The sequence below is a fragment of the Carcharodon carcharias genome, chromosome 5 (assembly GCF_017639515.1).
Source record: "Carcharodon carcharias isolate sCarCar2 chromosome 5, sCarCar2.pri, whole genome shotgun sequence".
NCBI classification, from domain to species: domain Eukaryota; kingdom Metazoa; phylum Chordata; class Chondrichthyes; order Lamniformes; family Lamnidae; genus Carcharodon; species Carcharodon carcharias.
In genome coordinates this window covers 127,240,512-127,261,289 of record NC_054471.1, presented here as the reverse complement: position 1 = coordinate 127,261,289, position 20,778 = coordinate 127,240,512, and the positions used below count along the sequence as shown (strand labels likewise).

Below are 20,778 nucleotides of genomic sequence, written 5' to 3'. Positions count from 1 at the left end.
GTCTGTTTCCCATTCAGATGCATTGAGTGGCATGAAGTACCTATACTTGCATTGTAGATGTATAGTACATTCACTACGGAAAATTAATCCGAGTCATTTCAAATCTAAGTACCCTTCTAACAACATGATGTTACTCATTGCTAATCAACCTTTCTGGTATTTAAAGTTAACTATGGAGACTTATTATTTTTAGTTTTAATTATTGTTGGAGATTTTCAAAAGACTTTATCTTTACTTTGTCTTTTTGTCACTTTTTTCTTTCTCTCTTAACCCAATATTTCTTTTCATCTCTTTATTTTCCTCCTCTACCAGAGTTAACATTGAATTCACACAATCTAACTTACACACCCTTTTTTAGACTTTTTGATGTTCAGTTTACAATCCTTCAGTTCGATTGGTTAAGGAGGGACACAGTTATTTGCCCTCTTCATGCTGATCCCAGGTGTCCTGTAGATTTCCATCCCACACTTGCAGAAGAATATATCATAGATATTTTTTAACTCTTTCATGGAATGTAAGCATCACTGGCAAGGGCAACATTTATTGCCCATCCCTAAATGCTCTTGATCCACTAGAGGCCATCTGGCGAAGGTACACTCGCAGTGCTGTTAGGAAAGGAGTTCTAGGATTTTGACCCAATGACAGTGAAGGAACGGTGATATAATTCCAAGTCAGGATGGCGGTAGATTGGAGGGGAACTTGCCGGTGGTGGTGTTCCCATGCGTCTGCTACCCTGTGTCCTCCTAGCTGGTAGAGGTCGCGGGTTTGCAAAGTCCTGTAGAAAGAGTCTTGCTGAGTTGTTGTATTGCATCTTATGTATAATACACACTACTGTCACTGTGCGTGATTGGTGGAGGGAGTGAATGTTTAAGGTAGTGGATGAGTGCCAATTATGTAGGCTACTTTGTCCTGAATGGCATTGAGCTCCTGAAATGTTAGAGCTGTACCCATCTAAGCAAGTGGAGAGTATTCCATCACAGTCCTGACTTGTGCCTTATAGTAATGGATAGGCTTTGGGGAGTCAGGAAGTGAGTTACCTGCTGCAGGATTCCCAGCCTCTAACCTGTTTTTATAGCTACAGTATTTATATGGCTGGCTCAGCTGAATTATTGGTCAATGGTAATTCCCAGGATGTTGTTGGTAGGGGATTCAGCAACAGTAATGCTGTTGAATGGCAAGGGAAAATGGTTAGATTCTCTTGTCATCCTAAGCCTGAATACTGTCCAGGCCTTGCAGCTTATGTACATGGACTGCTTAAATCGGCAAGGGCAAATTTAATTGGGCAACAAACGCTGGCCTGGCCAGCAATGCCCACATCCTCTGAAAGAATAAAAAAAAATGGTGGGTGCCTTTCATTGACAAATTACAGGGTTTTCTTGTGCCAACAATTGTTCCATATTTAAAAATGTAAATGGGTAGCTTGAACCATATTTAGAGCTGTTCTGAACAGGAATCACAGATGAGAGAATTATAACTAATTGATACCTGCTTTCTTTGGCGATGGGGGAGGTGACATCTCTTTGGCTGGTTCTTAAATACAAAGAAAAAAGAGAATGTTTTTCCAAAAATGTTTTTTAAAAATTGCAATAATAAAACAGAGACATATCAAAATAGAAGCAAGAAGCTTCTATTTTTGCTTTGAGGAATATATCACCAGCAATCAGTAATTTTGATGCAATTTAGCAGTTATTAAAAGAGATTCATGTAAAGCCTTGCATTGTTCTGCCTTTGGTCACAAATCTGAGTTTTCTGTGAAACAATTGATACATCAAATGACAAGTATCCTAGCTACAAAATTAGAACAATAATTTAAGTTTAAAAATGATCCTCCTTTGCATAATATCATTACATAATATGGTGTTTTGCTTCATAGTAAATATCTGCAATATAATTTTTTTATAGATGATTTTTAAATTTAAATTAGACCACAGCTTAAAGTTGGTGACAACCTGTAGGCCACAGCAAACCTTAAAAAAATAGTAAAAATGTTTGGTAATTGTTGAAATTTGACGCTCATTTTCATATAAAATGGGTATACTTTAAACAGTTATTGAACTCTTATTTACAGTTGTAATTACGGTCAAGCATAAAATATTCAAACTAAGTTGGAGTTATATCAGACCTCTAGATATGTATAAGATTTCTAGTGCTAAAGGTTTCAATGCTAGATTTAGCATAAAGCTGTTCATTTGGCCACTGTTAAAAATAAAAATGGCTCAATGAATTGGTATTGAGTGCTAGAATTCAGTCTTACAGTGAAACACAAACAGGGAGATACTATTAGACACATTCTCGCAACAGGAGAAAGAAAAATGGACAGTGCATGAATCTGATTTTAACAAGAATCTGGCAGTCACTAGTAAGGACATCTCTGAGCATGAATGGAGTAAACCCGTTCTAGCTAAGAAACGGTATGTGGCGGTACAGAACCCAAAACAAAGAGAATGGAAATAAAGAAAACTAATCGTGAAACAATGAAAGCTTTACAAAGAATCCACAGGTGGCAGAAAGTTAGAAATGATTTTAAAGCAAATCTACTGCTACAGATGATGTAGTCATCATGCCGTTGAAATGCAATATTTACTTGACACTAATTTTGCTGCTTGAGATTTCCCTTTCTCTGTAGTGAACAAAAATTGAACACAAGATTGAATACAAGTTTAAAACGCATGTTACCATGCTATTAAAGAAATCTATGGAATTTGACAGTCAGATATCAGATGCGGATGTTATGCACAGTGGCCATGTAGTTAAACCTGATCGAGGCACCCAGCATCGGGAAGGTGGGGCTCGCTGAGAACCATCCACTCCTTCCCTTGCTGCCAACCCCCTCCCCCTCCCCCTCCCCCACAATCCCCATTCCACCATGACCCTCCCGCCATCTCTCACCTATTGCCTGAGTCCCTTGACAATCCTGGGCCTTGGATGGGTGCATTACTGGCAGCAGCCACCACCTCCCCGGTGGCACTGATGAGCAAGGAAGAGATGTCAGCCACTGATTGGACACGCAGCTCTCACCGGCTCTCCAGCCAACGGGCGAGATCCCTGCCACCTACAGTAAATTCTGCCCCTCGTTTAATCCCATTTTCCTCCTTTCTCCTGATATCCAATTCCCATTTGATTCCAAGTGCTTTTTTTCTGTACCATTTCACACAATTTTTTTATCTAAGTGATATGGCTCAATAGTCAGTCACGGCTTCTCTGTGACCTCCATTGGTGGTAAGGCCTCACGGGTCTAACTCAGCATTGTAAGTAAATTTGAGTGGCAGATAATGGCATGACTTAAATCTCTGTATTCAAGAATAGGAGTTCAGTGTTTTTATCACTTCTTCACCTTTTCAATGTTCACTCTGATAGACACATAAAAACAGGAGAAAGCCATTCAACCCTCGAGCCTGCTCCAGTATTCAATATGATCATTGCTGATCAAACACTTCAATGCCTTTTACTCATACTATCCTCATAATCCTATATGTTATTGTTAATCAGAAATCTATCAATCTCTACCTTAAACATACTCAATGACTGAGCTTCTGCAGCCCTCTGGAGTAGAGAATTCCAAAGATTCACAACCCTCTGAGTAAGGAAATTTCTCCTCATCTCAATCCTAATTGGTTTTCACCTTTTTTTAAAATTGTGTCCCCTGGTTCTATACTCCCCAACCAGGGGAAACATCCATGGTCACCATGCTGCTATGTTTCCATAATGGCAATGATGTTCTGTCTTTAACTGAAGAAAGATTTTGTTTGGGAAACAGTTCAATGGGGATTAATGGCTATTCAATATCTTACCCAAGTGGCAATTTTTCATTGTAGTATTGTCAAACCTGAAATGTTGTTTATTGATATTGCATCATTCTTTTCATGTGTATGATTCAGGGGGACAGAAGAAATGATGACATGGAGGCTTCTCCGAAAATGGCATGGGAAATCTTAATTTTATTTTTGGTGAGGCCGGGAGTTGTGCTCTAGCTACTCCCAGCCCCCACCCCACAAAAGATTTTAGTCCACTACTGGTCCACGCAAGCCCCCTTACCCCAAGGGATGACCTGTTCTGTTCCAGAAAGTCAGTTCGTGAGGATGTTACAGGAGCCAATCTTTACTCAGTCTGACATTCATTTACAAAGTGAAACATTACAAGCGCACACCTCCTAGCTCAACCATGTAACTGTTTCAATAAGTGTGTCTTTATGAGTGCAAAAGTGAAATCTCTATTAATATCACAGAATCACAGAATTTTAATGGCACAGAAGGAGGCTATCGGGCCATCGTGTCTGCACCAACTCTCAAATAATCATCTAATTCCCTCTTGAATGCCTCGATTGAACCTGCTTCTACCACACTTCCAGTTAGTGCATTCCAGACCGAACCACTCATTGTATGAAAAAGCTTTTTCTCATGCCCCATTTGCTTCGTTTGCAAATCACTTTAAATCTGTGCCCTCTCGTTCTTGATCCTTTTATGAGTGGGACAGCTTCTCCCTATCTACTCTGTCCAGCCCCCTCATGATTTTGAACATCCCTATCAAATCTCCTCTCAGCCTTCTTCTCCCCAAGGAGAACAGTCCCACATCTCCAAACTATCTTTGTGACTGAAGTTTCTCATCCTTGGAACCATTCTTGTAAACCTCTTTTGCACTCCCTCCAATGTGTTCATATCCTTCCTATAATGTGCCCCCCTAGAACTGTAAACAATGCTCCAGCGGAGGTCTAACAAATGTCTTATATAAATTCTTGCATCTTGATCTTGCACTTTGTGCCCCTATTAATAAAGCCCAGGATACTATATGTTTTATTAACTGCTCTCTCCACCTGTCCTGCCACCTTCAATGCTCTATGCATATTTACACCCAGGTCTTTCTGCTCCTGCACCACCTTCAAAATTTCACCCCTTATTTTATATTGTCTGTCCATGTTCTTCCTACTAAAATCCATCACCTCACACTTCTCCACACAAACTTCATCTGCCACCTAACTGCCCAGTCCACTAACTTGTCTATGTCCTTTTGAAGTTATACACTGTCCTCCTCGCAGTTTACACTCTCAAGCTTCATATCATCTGCATGCTTTGAAGTTGTCCCCTGCACACCAAGATCTAGATCATTAATATGTATCAGAAAAAGCAAGGGTCCCAATAGTGACCCCTAAGGAAGTCCACTACAAACCTTCCTCCAGCCCAAAAAATATCCATTGACCATTACTCTCTGCTTCCTATCTTTCAGCTAATTTTGTATCCACATTGCTACTGACCCTTTTATTCCATGAGCAATAATTTTTCTCACAAGTCTGTTGTGTGGCACTGTATCAAATGCCTTTTGAAAGTCTACATACACCAGATCAACAGCATTGCCCTCATCGGCCTTTCCTGTCACCTCTTTAAAAAACTTCAGCAAGTTTGTTAAACATTATTTCCCCTTTAGAAATCCATGCTGGCTCTTCCTTATTAACCCATATTTTTCCATCTGACTACTAATTCTATCCTGAATAATTGTTTCTCGAATCCTGCCCACCACTGATGTTAAACTGACTGATCTGTAATTGCTGGTATTATCTTTACAACATTTTTTGAACAAGGGTGTGATGTTTGCAACTCTCCAGTCCTCTAGCACCTCCCCTGAGTCTGGGAAAGACTGAAAAATTATGGCCAGTGCCCCTGCAATTTCTACTCTCCTTTCCTTTAATATCCTTGGATGCATCTTAACTGGTCCTGGTGCCTTGTCAACTTTAAGTATCGACAGTCTATTCAACACTTCCTCCTTATCAATTTTGAACCCTTCTAGTGACAAAGCTTCCTCATCTGTCACCATGGTGTGGGTAGCATCCACCTTTTTGGTAAAGACGGATGCAAAGTATTCATTTAATACCTCAGTCATGGCCCCTTCGTCCATGTGTAAATTTCCATTTAGGTCCCTAATCGGCCCTACTCTTCCTTTTACCAACCTTTTATTATTTATATGCCTATAGGAGACTTTGGGATTCCCCTTTATTTTGGCTGCCTGTCTTTTCCCACAATCCCTCTTCATTTTTCTAATATGCTTTTTCACCACTCCTCTGAACCTTCTGTTTTCCTCTTGGTTCTCAAATGTATTTTCTACCTGACACCTGCCATAAGTGCAATTTTTCTTCTTTACCTTAATTTCTATCTCCTTTTTCATCCAGGGAGCTCTAGACTTGTTTGCCCTACCTTGCCCTTTTGATGGAATATACCTTGACTGTGCCCGAGCCAATATCCTCCACTTGCATATAACTCAAAACAAGTGATATACAATTCACATGCCCTCCTTATGCACACTCCAATTGTCATCCACTTCAGTTTACAAGGCAACTGATTTTCTGCGCTCCCACGACAGGCAAGCTGCAGGCAGCATCGATCTGATGCCCACAACTCACCGGCTATGTGTAAATAAGTCTCAGTTCTCAGATGTTGCGTGCCTCAATTTAGTCAAGAAAATAGAAGTAGAGAACATAAATTATAATTAATGAAATATAAATTTAACATATATATCAGACTGACTTTCTTTATTCAAAAGTCCCACATGGGAGACTTATAAAGCAGGGCACATGGGATACAGGGTAATTTGATAAGGAGAATTCAAAATTGGCTTAGTTGTAGGAGGCAGAGGGTGATGACAGAAGGATGCTTCAGTGACTGGAAGCCAGTGTCCAGTGGTGTACCACAGGGATCTGTGCTCGGTCCCCTATTATTTCATTTATATAAATGGCATAGATGACTATGTGGGGGGTAGGATTAGTAAGTTTGCTGATGATACAAAGATTGGCCAGGTGGTTAACAGTGAGGTTGAGTGTCTTGGGCTACAGGAAGATATAGACGGGATGGTCAAATGGGCAGATAATTGGCAGATGGAATTTAACCCTGAAAAGTGTGAGATGATACACTTTGGAAGGAGTTATTTGACAAGGAAGTATTCAATGAACGGCATGACACTATGAAGTTCTGAGGAACAAAGGGACCTTGGCGTATGTGTCCATAGATCTCTGAAGGCAGAGGGGCATGTTAGAGGGGTGGTGAAAAAGGCATATGGGACACTTGCGTTTATCAATCAAGACATAGATTACAAAAATAGGGAGGTCATGTTGGAGTTGTATAGAACCTTGGTGAGGCCACAGCTGGAATGCTGTGTGCAGTTCTGGTCGCCACATTATAGGAAGGATGTGATTGCACTGGAGGGGTGCAAAGGCGATTCACCAGGATGTTGCCTGGAATGAAACATTTAAGTTATGAAGAGAGGTTGGATAGACTTGGGTTGTTTTTGTTAGAGCAGAGAAGACTGAGGGACAACCTGATCGAGGTGTACGAGATTATGAGGGGCATGGACAGGGTGGATAGGGAGCAGCTGTTCCCCTTAGTTGAAGGGTCAGTCAAAAGAGGGCATAAGTTCAAGGTGAGAGGCAGGAGGTTTATGGGGGATGTGAGGAAAAACTTTTTTACCCAGAGGGTGGTGACAGACTGGAATGCACTGCCTGGGAGGGTGGTGGAGGCGGGTTGCCTCACAGCCTTTAAAAAGTACCTGGATGATCACTCAGCACGTCTTAACATTCAAGGCTATGGGCCAAGTACTGGTAAATGGGATAAGGTACGTAGGTCAGGTGTTTCTCACGTGTTGGTGCAACTCGAAGGGCTGAAAGGCCTCTTCTGCACTGTGATTCTGTGATTCTGTGATTTTATATGTTTTAAGTAACCTGCTTAGCAAGGTCGTTGAGAAAGGACAGTGGTGCTGAAATTCCTCATGGTCTTAGGTGTGGTTTTGGTTTACAGTCAAGTCAAGTAATCCTTTTTTGCCAGCAAAATAGGGTGATAGCCATTCCTGAAATATTCTTGTTTCAATTGCTCAGAATTCCTTTGTGCTTTTGGCCCTTTTCACAATCTTCCCAAAGAGTTAGCACATTTTATAATGAGAGCCAATGGTGCTGCTGCCATCAGTTTCTGGCTTATACACTCACAAACCTCTCGGGATAATTTAGATTAAAAATTATAAGGTACAAGATCAACCAGGACAGATGGAAGTAAGGACTGTATGAGCCTGAGCTGTGCGGAAAGTTTCAAGATGATTTCTGCAGCATGGACCATCTTTTTCTAGTGATATTTTACCATCTTCCCAGACAATCCTGATCTTGTTCCTGACTGCTTTATATGAGACCAATGGGAGATTTAGACGGAAATAGGAGGAAATGTGCATAAAAGAGTCAACTGAGGAATTCTGCCAATTACTGCATTATCACCTACAACCACAGCCACCTGCTCACACTGCTCTCCCTGTGGCAATGAACATAACCATTGTGGTCAAGTTTTATAGTAATCTCAAAGGCATAATCTTCATTATATCAGCTGGGCTGATATATATCAGGCGACTGATGCACTTTATAGGACAGTTTGGAAATTTACCACTTTTGGGTTCAGTGAGGTTGGACCATCCATTTTTATGGGGTTGCTGGCTTTAAGTCCAAAGTGTAATTGACGGCAAACATGTTGCTTTGCCAGCTCTTACAGAAAGTACCTTTAAATTTCCCAAACAGGAAGGGCATCAAATCCCTAAATGCATAGATTGTTTGTGACATCATACAGAGGATTATTCATGGTAACACACTCTTCAGAAATGAAATTCAATGTTTATCGCATCATATACCCACCTGGTTTTACTGGCACAACTACTTTGTCCTTTAAAATGACTTCTGCTTCTAAAGAGGAAAAGCAAAGCAAACTGTTATGAACAATGTATAATTTTTAAGTTGAATTTATATCTATATATAAATCTATATATATATATAGTGTTAACAAAGGTAAAATGGTTTCAGTTTCATTTAGGTTGTTTGAGAGCCTTGGTGCTTGGGAGATTAGTTTCACTTATGAAACATTGAAGAAAGGTTAAAAATAATGTAAGGACATGTCCCTTCATGTGAAACTGTCACATGAGCTGGGATATGTCCATTAATTTTATTAAAAATTTTTCAAACACTTTAAAAACATTCATGAAACCTCATCCCTCCTGTGGATGAGGTTCCATGAAAAATGCGAAGGCCGCCTGGGCTCTTCGCCTGCCTGCCAACCTTAAGGTTGGATAGACAGCTCAGCTAATTGCTTTATTGGCTTTTTAAATGGCCTTAATAGGCCTTTGATAGTTTGGTGGGCAAGCAGCCGAGTCAGCTGCATGCCTGCCGAACTGAAAATCTAAATGACGCGCGGTGACATTGGGACGCCCGCCCGACATCACCGGGTGTCATTTTACGCCCCCACCCACCAAGCCGAAGATTCTGCCCCTTGAGTTCATAATCCCACATTTTAAAACTGTATTTAATAAATCAAGAGAAACAAAATGACCAAAACACTACCAATTTGTTTTGAAAATCCCAACTGGTTCACTAATGACCTTTAGAGAAAGAAAACTACAGCCTCTCGATAACTAAAGTCTCACGTTATATGGTTGTCCCTTCATGATCTTTGGCGGCATATCATCCAATAAGTTTTACAAACAGACACTATTTTAAGGTCCACCACCACTTTCTAAGAGCAACGAGGGATGTGAACATTTCAAGAGTAAATTAAAATAAAAGTTCAAGATTTCAATAGAATAAACTTTAGCTGTACACCTCTGTGTTTGTGGAACTATTACAAGCATAGAGCAGAAGGAGCAGGAAATTGCAAGTAGATAAATGAAATGTTGCAAATAATTAAAGGGAAATATCAGAATAGAAGGGCCAGGAAATTGAAGGGAAAGGAAATCAAAGTATAGGCATGAATCTGCAAGCAAGTGAGTGCTTGACAGTTGCCTATGTGGAAATGGAGATAGTTGTGAGGAGTGCCATCTGTTCCTTTCCAACACATCATAGGTCAGCAATTTTTAAAAAAATCCATTCATGGAATGTGGGCTTCGCTGGCTGAGCCAACATTTATTGCCCATCCCTAGTTGCTCATAAGAAGGCGGTGGTGAGCTGCTTCTTGAACCACTCCAGTCTATGTGGTATAGGTACACCCACGTTGCTCTGAGGGAGGGAGTTTGAGGATTTTGGCCCAGCAACAGAGAATGAACGGCAATATATTTCCAAGTGCAGATGATGGGTGACTTGGAGGGGAAACTTCCAGGTGGTGGTGTTCCCAAATATCTGCTGCCTGTGTCCTTCTAGGGAGTAGTGGTCGTGGGTTTGGAAGGTGCTGTCAAAGAGGCCTTGGTGAATTCCTGCAATGCATCCTGTAGATGGTACACACTGTTGCTACTGTGCATTGGTGGTGGAGGGGGTGAATGCTCGTGGATGTGATGCTTTGTCCTAGACAGTGTCAAGCTTCTTGAATGTTGTGGGACCTGCACTCATCCAGGCAAGTGGGGAGTACTCCATCACACTCCTGACTTGTGCCTTGTAGATAGTGGACAGGCTTTGGGGAGTCAGGAGGTGGGTTACTCGTCACATGATTCCTAGCCTCTGACCTGCTTTTGTAGCCACAGTATTTATTTGGTGAGTCCAGTTCAGTTTCTGGTCAATGATAACCCCTAGGATGTTGATAGTGGGGGAATCAGTGATGGTAATGCTATTGGATATCAATGGGTGATGGTTGGATTCTCTCTTTTTAGAGATGGTCATTGCCTGACACTTGTGTGGCACGACTGTTACTTGCCACCTGTCAGCCCAAGTCTTATTATTGTCCAGGTCTTGCTGCATTTGGACATGTGCTGCTTCAGTATCTGACAGGCTGCAAATGATGCTGAACATCATGCAATCATCAGTGAACATCCCCACCTCTGACCTTATGATGGAAGGAAGGCCATTGATGAAGAAGCTGAAGATGGTTGGGCCGTTGGTTACTATCTGAGGAATTCCTGCGGTGATGTCCTGGAGCTGAGATAACTGACCTCCAACAACCACAACCACAACCATCTTCTTTGTGCTAGGTATGACTCCACCTAGCGGAGAGTTTTTCCCTGGATTCCCATTAACTCCAGTTTTGCTGGGGCTCCTTGACACCACACTCTGTCAAATGCTGCCTACTCTCACCTCACCTCTGGAGTTCAGCTCTTTTGCCCATGTTTGAACCAGGGTTGTAATGAGGTCAGGGGCTGAGTGGCCCTGGTGGAAACCAAACTGGGTGCCAGTGAGCAGGTTATTGCTAAGCAAGTGCCGCTTGAAAGCACTGTTGATGACCCCTTCCGTTACTTTACTGATGATGGTGAGTAGAATGATGGGGCGGTAATTGGCTGGGTTGGATTTGTCCTGCTTTTTGTGTACAGGACATACAATAGAACCATAGAACCATAGAAAAGTTACAGCACAGAAGGAGGCCATTCGGCCTATCTTGTCCATGCCAGCCTAAGGACACCCAGGTGCCCGAGGACACCTGAGCAATTTTCTACTTAGCTGGGTAGATGCCAGTGTTGTAGCTGTACCAGAACATCTTGGCTAGGGGTGCGGCTAGTTCTGGAGCACTAGTCTTTCAGTACTATTGCCAGAATATTGTCAGGGTCCATAGCCTTTGCACTATCCAGTGCCTTCAGCCATTTTTTGCCATCACATGGAGTGAATCCAATTGGCTGAAGACTGCCATCTGTGATGCTGGGGTCCTCCAGAGGAGGCCGAGATGAATCATTCACTCAGCACTTTTGGCTGAAGATTGTAGCAAATGCTTCAGCCTTATCTTTTGCACTGATGCATTGGGCTCCTCCATCATTGAGGATGGGCATATTTGTGGAGCCTCCTCCTCCAGTAAGTTGCTTAATTGTCCAATACCATTCACAACTGGATGTGGCAGGACTGCAGAGCTTAGTTCTGATCTGTTGTTTGTGGGATCACTTAGTTCTGTCCATCACTTGCTGCTTATGCTGCTGGCACGCAAGTAGTCCTGTGTTATAGCTTCAACTCATTTTTAGGTATGCCTGGTGCTGCTCCTGGCATGCCCTCCTGCACTCTTCATTGAACCAGTGTTGATCCCTGGCTTGGTGGTAATGGTAGAGTGGGGAATATGCCGGGTCATGATTGTGGTTGTACACAATTCTGCTGCTGTTGATGGCCCACAGCACCTCATGGGTGCCCACTCATGAGTTGCTAGATCTGTTCAAAATCTATCCCATTTAGCACGGTGGTAGTGCCACACAACACGACTATATCCTTAATGTGAAGGCAGGACTTTATCTCCACAATGACTACGGTGGTCACTCCTACCGATACTGTCATGGACAGATCCAGCTGCGGCAGGCAGGTTGGTGAGGATTAGGTTAGGTATGTTTTTCCCTCTTGTTGGTTCCCTCAGCACCTGCTGCAGACTCAGTCTAGCAGTTATGCCATTTGGGACTCGATCAACTCGGTCAATAGTGGTGCTACCGAGGCACTTTTGGTAATGACATTGAGATCCCCTACCCAGAGTACATTCTGCACCCTTGCTACCCGCAGTGCTTCCTCCAAGTGGTAATCAACATGAAGGAGCACTGATTCATCAGCTGAGGGAGGACAGTACATGGTAATCAGCAAAAGGTTTCCTTGTCATTGTTTGACCTGATGCCATGACACTTCATGATGTTGAGGACTCCCAGGGCAACTCCCTCCCGACTGTAAACCACTGTGCTGCCACTTCTGCTGGGCCTGTCCTGCCAGTGGAACAGGGCATACCCAGGAATAGTGATGGTGGTGTCTGGGACATTATTTGTAAGGTATGATTCCATGAGGCTATTGCTTGACTAGTCTGTGAGACAGCTCCCAAAATTTTGGCACTAGTCCCCAGATATTAGTAAGGAAGATTTTGCAGGGTTGACAGGGCTGTGTCTGCTGTTCCCTAGGTCGATGCCAGGTGGCCATCCAGTTTCATTCCTTTTTTGTGACTTTGTAGCAGTTTGATACTGAGTGGTTTGATAGGCCATTTCAGGAGTCAACCACTGAAGATTGTAGCAAATGCTTCAGCCTTATCTTTTGCACTGATGTGTTGGGGTCCTCCATCATTGAGGATGGGCATATTTGTGGAGCCTCCTCCTCCAGTGAGTTGTTTAATTGTCCAATACCATTCACGACTGGATGTGGCAGGACTGCAGAGCTTAGTTCTGATCCATTGCTTGTGGGATCACTTAGTTCTGTCCATCACTTGCTGCTTATGCTGCTGGCACATTGCTGTGGGTCTGGAGTCACGTGTAGGCCAGGCCAGGTAAGGATGACGGATTTCCTTCCCTAAAGGATATTCGTGAACTAGGTGGGTTTTCACAACAATCGACAATGGTTTCATCGTCAATCAGACTTTTAATTCCAGATTTTTATTGAATGTGAATTCTGAATTCCAAATAATTGAGCAAAGTTCAGGCCACAGCTAATTATTACTGTCACCGGATGTGCCAGTCAATCGGCCTCACAGTAGCTGAGAGTGTCTGTGCAGCAGATACCACAACTCTGCATCTAGTTCTTTAATGATCAGTGTATGTATGTGTTTCCAGGCTGAGCAACATAGATGTTAGAATCTTAATAGATGAAGTCAATCAGGATATGCTGGCTGTTAATCACCTAAGCATTTTTTCATATGATGTACTGTAATTGGTAACTTCTGTGGAAGCATTCATCAACATAGCTAGTCAAACATTGGCTGATATTAGTGGTGGCATCAGGATTTTTGGCCCAGTGTCCTTTAGGAATGAAAGTCTTTATATGTGAATTATATTAGAATATATAGCACTAAACAGCTGTTTGGGCCAACTAGTCTGTGCTAGGTGTTTATATTCCACGTGTGTCTCCTTCCATTCCACCTGCCTCATCTGAGCCTTTCAGCATATCCTTCTATCCCCTTTCTTCTCATGTATCTATTCATTTCCTTTTAAAACCATCCAAGCTATTTGCCTCAACCACTGTTTGTGCAACTTGCAAGTTGCATATTTTAAACACTGTCTGAGTAAAGAAAGGTCTCCTTCTATTCCTGTTGGATTTATTAGTAACTATTGTGTATCTATGGCCTCTATTTTTTAATTCTCCCACAGGTGGAAACATTCTTTCCACATTGACCTTAATCAATCCTGTTCAATCTTCCCAAAAGCTGTAATCTCTCAATTTTGCTACCAGATTTTTTTTTGCACTTTCTACGTACCTCTATGTCATTTTTAATTGTATTGAGACCAGAATTGTGAACAGCATTCTAAGTGTGGCCAGACTAGGGCCCTATACAAGTTTCACTGCTTTTGAATTCTATGCCCCTAGAAATAAATCCTAATGCTTTGCTGACCTGTGATGTTGCTTTTAATGCTTAGTTCAATTGTATCCATAGGTATCTTTAGATGATACCTTTGGATGATGAGAAGAGGGTGTCGGGTTTTGGAGGCTGGGTGGAGAATCACAAATGTAGGGGAACATCTTGAGGGCGGAGGGATATCTCCAATGGGAGCAGGGCACCTCCGAAAGGAGGTATTCCCTCCACTTTCTTCCTGCCTTTTCACCTGAGGTGATGAAGTAGCAGGCTGGCCTCCTTTATTCTGCCTTCCCCTGCCTCATGTATCATTGCAGTGGGGGTGGAAACATGCCCTAACTGAACATTAACTGGCCACTTAAAGGACCTCAATAGGCCTAAGGGCAGGCAGATTGGCTGATTCTTTAACTGCCCACTCAATTATGGTGGGTGGGAAGGAGGTAAGCTAGCCACCTGTCCTATTTTATGTGTCTGCCCCCGCCTGCAAATACACTGGGTTGTGGGGGCCTGTAAACTTCCCCCCAAGAACATAAGAACATAAGAAGTAGGAGCTGCAGTAGGCAATTTGTCCCTTTGAGTCTGCACTGCCATTCAACAACATCATGGTGGTCATTCTACCTCAGGTCCACCTTCCTGTAGTATCCCCATATTGCTTAATTTCCTTAGTACCCAAAAATGGCATTGGGGGTAAATAAAATGTGAACAATTCGTGTAAAAGCTCATGAGAACCTAGGTGCCAAAGGGAGAGAAACTGAGAAAACCGTGAAGAAATGTCTGAAGTACACCTATCTTAACATTACAGTATCCTTTTAATGTCCTTCAAAGTCTTTCAATGTCTAGTAACCCTGGATGCTCATTTCACATGCATAATGTTTACTAATCAACACCCTGCACAGAAGAGCCAAAGGCAAGGTTTGTGATTTCAAACTATTTGTTGGGGCTAGTTTTCCAGTGTCTAGCATCCCAAGTGAGTCAGTTCCTGGGGCATTACAGAGAAGCAAGAGAGGTTGATATGCACCACCAAGCTATCTGCTGCTTCTGCACATGACATGCATTTCCTGGGACATAAGGAATGATAATGGGAAGTTCCTCCTGAAACAGGCAGGAGCTTTCAAATGACATTGAAATAACACACAGGAACATAATAATAGCTTCCATGTCATTTCCAGTATTATTACTGTATAAATCCCTGGTTAGGGATACCAATTGAAACTAGGCATTAGGCAATGCAAGGGTACTTGAGATCGCAGGAGCATGAATGTGGAATCATGACCAAGACTATCAAGAGTTTCCACGAGTTGTACTAGTTGTCAAGAAGCATTAGGGCCAATTCCACTCCTGTTTCTACGTGAGTTTCAGTCAGGTCAAATGCACTTAGGGACGATGAGCCCACCCCAGTCAGCTGCTGGCCCCTGCAAAGTCACAGACCTGAAATGAATCTCTGTTGCTCTCTTCACAAATGGTGCCTGAACTGCTGAGTATTTCTAACATTTTCTGTTTATATTTCTAAAAAACATTCATCCTGAAAGAATTTGAACATATCCATATTTGCAGATTCAGACCATTACCATGTCCCCAACAATGTCCTGGGAATATGATAGAAAGTCTGTAATTTTTCAGGGTCATCATATCCCATGACACTGAAGAATTCATCGATGCTTGTTATCACTGTTTGAGATGGGTAAACCAGTGGGGCCGGAAATAGCCCAATAAGTTGGCCACTGAATGACAATTAGCCTAACTTCAGAACGATCCACTGGGTTCAGGGTAGAGAGAAATGACTGAGTATAAAGGCGGCCTCTGATTCATTGGGATTTTCAGCAGATCAGACACTCAGCCCCTGGCATTTTGGCATTTTTTATTACTTCAACAAGTTCATATCAAAAACAGAATTACCTGGCAGCATCGGCGGAGAAGAAAAGAGATGACGTTTCGAGTCCTCATGACCCTTCAACAGAACTGAGTGAATATTAGGAGAGGGGTGAAATATAAGCTGGTTTAAGGTGTCGGGGGGGGGGGGGCAGAAGAGAAGTGGGGGTTGCGGTGTGGTTGTAGGGACAAGCAAGCAGTGATAGGAGCAGATAATCAAAAGATGTCACAGACAGAAGAACAAAGAAGTGTTGAAGGTGGTGATATTATCTAAATGAATGTGCTAATTAAGAATGGATGGCTGGACACTCAAGGTACAGCTCTAGTGGGGGTGGGATGGAAAGGCTAACAGGGCATAAAAGATATAGATTTAAAAATAATGGAAATAGGTGGGAAAAGGAAAATCTATATAAATTATTGGAAAAAACAAAAGGAAGGGGGAAGAAATGGAAAGGAGGTGGGGATGAAGGAGGGAGTTCAAGATCTAAAGTTGCTGAATTCAATATTCAGTCTGGAGGGCTGTAAAGTGCCTAGTCGGAAGATGAGGTGCTGTTCCTCCAGTTTGCGTTGGGCTTCACTGGAACAATGCAGCAAGCCAAGGACAGACATGTGGGCAAGAGAGCAGGGTGGAGTGTTAAAACGGCAAGCAACAGGGAGGTTTGGGTCTTTCTTGCGGACAGACCGCAGGTGTTCTGCAAAGCAGTCGCCCAGTTTACGTTTTGTCTCTCCAATGTAGAGGAGGCCGCATTGGGAGCAACGAATGCAGTAGACTAAGTTAGGGGAAATGTAAGTGAAATGCTGCTTCACTTGAAAGGAGTGTTTGGGCCCTTGGACGGTGAGGAGAGAGGAAGTGAAGGAACAGGTGTTGCATGGTTTGCGTGGGCATGGGGAGGTGCCATAGATGGGGGTTGAGGTGTAGGGGGTGATGGAGGAGTGGACCAGGGTGTCCCGGAGGGAACGATCCCTACGGAATGCCGCCAGGGAGTTGAAGGGAAGATGTGTTTGGTGGTGGCATCATGCTGGAGTTGGCAGAAATGGCGGAGGATGATCCTTTGAATGCGAATGCTGGTGGGGTGATAAGTGAGGACAAGGGGGACCCTATCATGTTTCTGGGAAGGAGGAGAAGGCTTGAGGGCAGATGCGTGGGAGATGGGCCAGACATGGTTGAGGGCCCTGTCAACGACCGTGGGTGGAAAACCTCGGTTAAGGAAGAAGGAGGACATGTCAAAGGAACTGTTTTTGAAGGTAGCGTCATCAGAACAGATGTGACGGAGGCGAAGGAACTGAGAGAATGGGATGGAGTCCTTGCAGGAAGCAGGGTGTGAGGAGCTGTAGTCGAGGTAGCTGTGGGAGTCGGTAGGCTTATAATGGATATTGGTGGACAGTCTATCACCAGAAATTGAGACAGAGAGGTCAAGGAAGGGAAGGGAAGTGTCAGAGATGGACCATGTGAAAATGATGGAGGAGTGGAGATTGGAAACAAAATTAATAAATTTCTCCAGGTCCCGACGAGAGCATGAAGCAGCACCGAAGTAATCATCAATGAACCGGAGAAAGAGTTGTGGGAGGGGGCCGGAGTAGGACTGGAACAAGGAATGTTCCACATACCCCATAAAGAGACAGACATAGCTGGGGCCCATGCGGGTACCCATAGCCACACCTTTTATTTGGAGGAAGTGAGAGGAGTTGAAGGAGAAATTATTCAGTGTGAGAACAAGTTCAGCCAGACGGAGGAGAGTAGTGGTGGATGGGGGTTGTTCGGGCCTCTGTTCGAGGAAGAAGCTAAGGGTCCTCAGACCATCCTGGTGGGGGATGGAGGTGTAGAGGGATTGGACGTCCATGGTGAAGAGGAAGCAGTTGTGGCCAGGGAACTGGAAATTGTTGATGTGACGTAAGGTGTCAGAGGAATCACGGATGTAGGTGGGAAGGGACTGGACAAGGGGAAAGAAAAGGGAGTCAAGATAACGAGAAATTAGTTCCATGGGGCAGGAGCAGACTGACACGATCGGTCTGCCAGAATAGTTCTGTTTGTGGATTTTGGATAGGAGGTAGGAGCGGGCCGTCCGAGGTTGGGCGACTATCAGGTTGGAAGCTGTGGGAGGAAGATCTCCAGAGGAGATGAGGTCAGTGACAGTCCTGGAAACAATGGCTTGATGTTCAGTGGTGGGGTCATGTCCAGGGAGAGGTAGGAGGAAGTGTCTGCAAGTTGACGCTCAGCCTCCGCGAGGTAGAGGTCAGTGTACCAGACAACAACAGCACCACCCTTGTCAGCGGGTTTGATGACAATGTTGGGTTTGGACCTGAGAGAACGGTGTGCAGTAAGTTCAGAGAGAGACAGATTAGAATGGGTGAGAGGAGCAGAGAAATTGAGATGACTAATGTCACGTCGACAGTTCTCAATGAAAAGATCAAGAGAAGGTAAGAATCCAGAGGGAGGGGTCCAGGTAAAACTAAGTCCTTTGCTGAGCACTGAACATTCAGCATCAGAGAGGGGAGGTCGGGGGTATAGTAAATACACGGCTGGGGCTGGGATTAGAAGATGGGGTGGGGACGGAGGGACTGGCAGGGGTGGAGGGTCCTAGATGGGTGTTGGTGTCAATGAGTTGTTGGAGCTTGCGTTCCTTAGCACTTGAGAGAAAGAGAAAAAGTTTCTTGTTGAGGCGTCGGATGAGACGAAGAATTAAATGAAACTGGGGGCACGTGCAGCTTTGAAAAAGGGTGCGGCGGTGCTGCTGGAGGGAGAGGTCAAGTGTGTTCATATGGCGGTGCATGGCACTGAGTGTGGATCTCAGAATGCGATGGGAACAGCAGTCCGAGAAACGTTTTATGTCCCGGAGATACCTGTGGTGGGTGGGTATCCTGGGTGGGTTCAAAACAAGAGAGATGGAATTTCAGTTGAAATCCAATTGGGGTAAGTCGGAGATGGAGACAGTCACTGAAAAAGGAGATATGGCTGTGAAAGTGAGTTTTAGTAAACACCTTGTCAAACACCAGGAGAGAAATGGAAAGCAATGAAGGTGAACAAGGCAAAGGAGAGATACGGAAATCTTGTCAGAGAGAGGAGCAGTACTTCTTCAAGATAGGCATTTCTTGAAGAGGAGTGGCAGTCAATTAAACACAGAGATAAAAACAAAAAACTGCGGATGCTGGAAATCCAAAACAAAAACAGAATTACCTGGAAAAACTCAACAAGTCTGGCAGCATCGGCGGAGAAGAAAAGAGATGACGTTTTGAATCCTCATGACCCTTCAACAGAACTGAGTGAATATTAGGAGAGGGGTGAAATATAAGCTGGTTTAAGGTGGGGGGGTAGGTGGGGGGAGAGAAGTGGGGGGCGGTGTGGTTGTAGGGACAAGCAAGCAGTGATAGGAGCAGATAATCAAAAGATGTCACAGACAGAAGAACAAAGAGATGTTGAAGGTGGTGATATTATCTAAACGAATGTGCTAATTACGAATGGATGGCAGGACACTCAAGTTACAGCTCTAGTGGGGGTGGGATGGAAAGGCTAACAGGGCATAAAAGATATAGATTTAAAAATAATGGAAATAGGTGGGAAAAGAAAAATCTATATAAATTATTGGAAAAAACAAAAGGAAGGGGGAAGAAACGAAAAGGGGATGGGGATGGAGGAGGGAGTTCAGGATCTAAAGTTGTTGAATTCAATATTCAGTCTGGAAGGCTGTAAAGTGCCTAGTTGGAAGATGAGGTGCTGTTCCTCCAGTTTGCGTTGGGCTTCACTGGAACAATGCAGCAAGCCAAGGACAGACATGTGGGCAAGAGAGCAGGGTGGAGTGTTAAAATAGCAAGCAACAGGGAGGTTTGGGTCTTTCTTGCGGACAGACAGCAGGTATTCTGCAAAGCGGTCGCCCAGTTTACATTTGGTCTCTCCAATGTAGAGGAGACCGCATTGGGAGCAACGAATGCAGTAGGCTAAGTTAGGGGAAATGTAAGTGAAATGCTGCTTCACTTGAAAGGAGTGTTTGGGCCCTTGGATGGTGAGGAGAGAGGAAGTGAAGACCCCCTTTGCGTGGGTCATATGATGCTCCATAACTGAAAGTAAGCCTGCAAAGCACGAAGCGTTCTGAGAAATGGGATGATACTCTCTCTGGAAGCTCCTGGGCTGCAATGTCAGGTAATTGGGGAGCATGATTGGGATTACTCCTGGTGCTTCATTACACAAGCAATACATGCCTGCACCTTTTAGAGGCACCCCTGTTCCATCCCTTGGGGAATGCTACAAAAATCCCAGGACAGTACAGAATGGGGCAGAGAATTTTCTCCCATGTGCGCGAAAGAGCACAGAAATTAATTTTTTAAATTTTAATAAAGAAAAGAAAAATTTTTAAGACATGGCCCATCATGTGACAGTGTCAATGAACTGGGACATGTCAATGAATTTCATTAAAAATTTTTGTTAAACTTTAAAAACCTTCATGAAACCTCATCCCGCCCGTGGATGAGGTCTGATGATAAATGTGAAGGCTGCTTGGACTCTTCGCCTGCCCGGCTTAAGGTTGGACAGATAACTCAGTTAATTATTTTAATTGGTTTTTAAATGGCCTTAATAGGCCTTTGACGGTTAGGTGGGCATGCAGCCGAACCCGCTGTGACCCCACCGAACTGAGGATCTACTTCAATAAACAGTTTGTGAGAGTCCTGTATATGTGGGAAACAATTTTGGTGAAAAATTTTAAATTTGTGAAATGCAAACAAAGATGAGGAAATATGAGGAAAATGGCCAATTATGTGACCC

The 20,778-nt window shown here is 43.5% G+C and overlaps 1 protein-coding gene across 1 annotated transcript in view; it reads right to left on the bottom strand.

The window, feature by feature from the left end:
* Positions 1–20,778, bottom strand: part of trdn (triadin) — a 389,006-nt gene that overhangs the window by 78,673 nt on the left and 289,555 nt on the right. Inside the window, exons 12-13 of the mRNA XM_041187396.1 lie at positions 8,648–8,695; positions 1,486–1,530 (exon numbers count right to left, since the gene is read on the bottom strand). Of these exons, the coding sequence (XP_041043330.1) occupies positions 1,486–1,530; positions 8,648–8,695 (93 nt within the window). The remainder of the gene's footprint in view (positions 1–1,485; positions 1,531–8,647; positions 8,696–20,778) is intronic.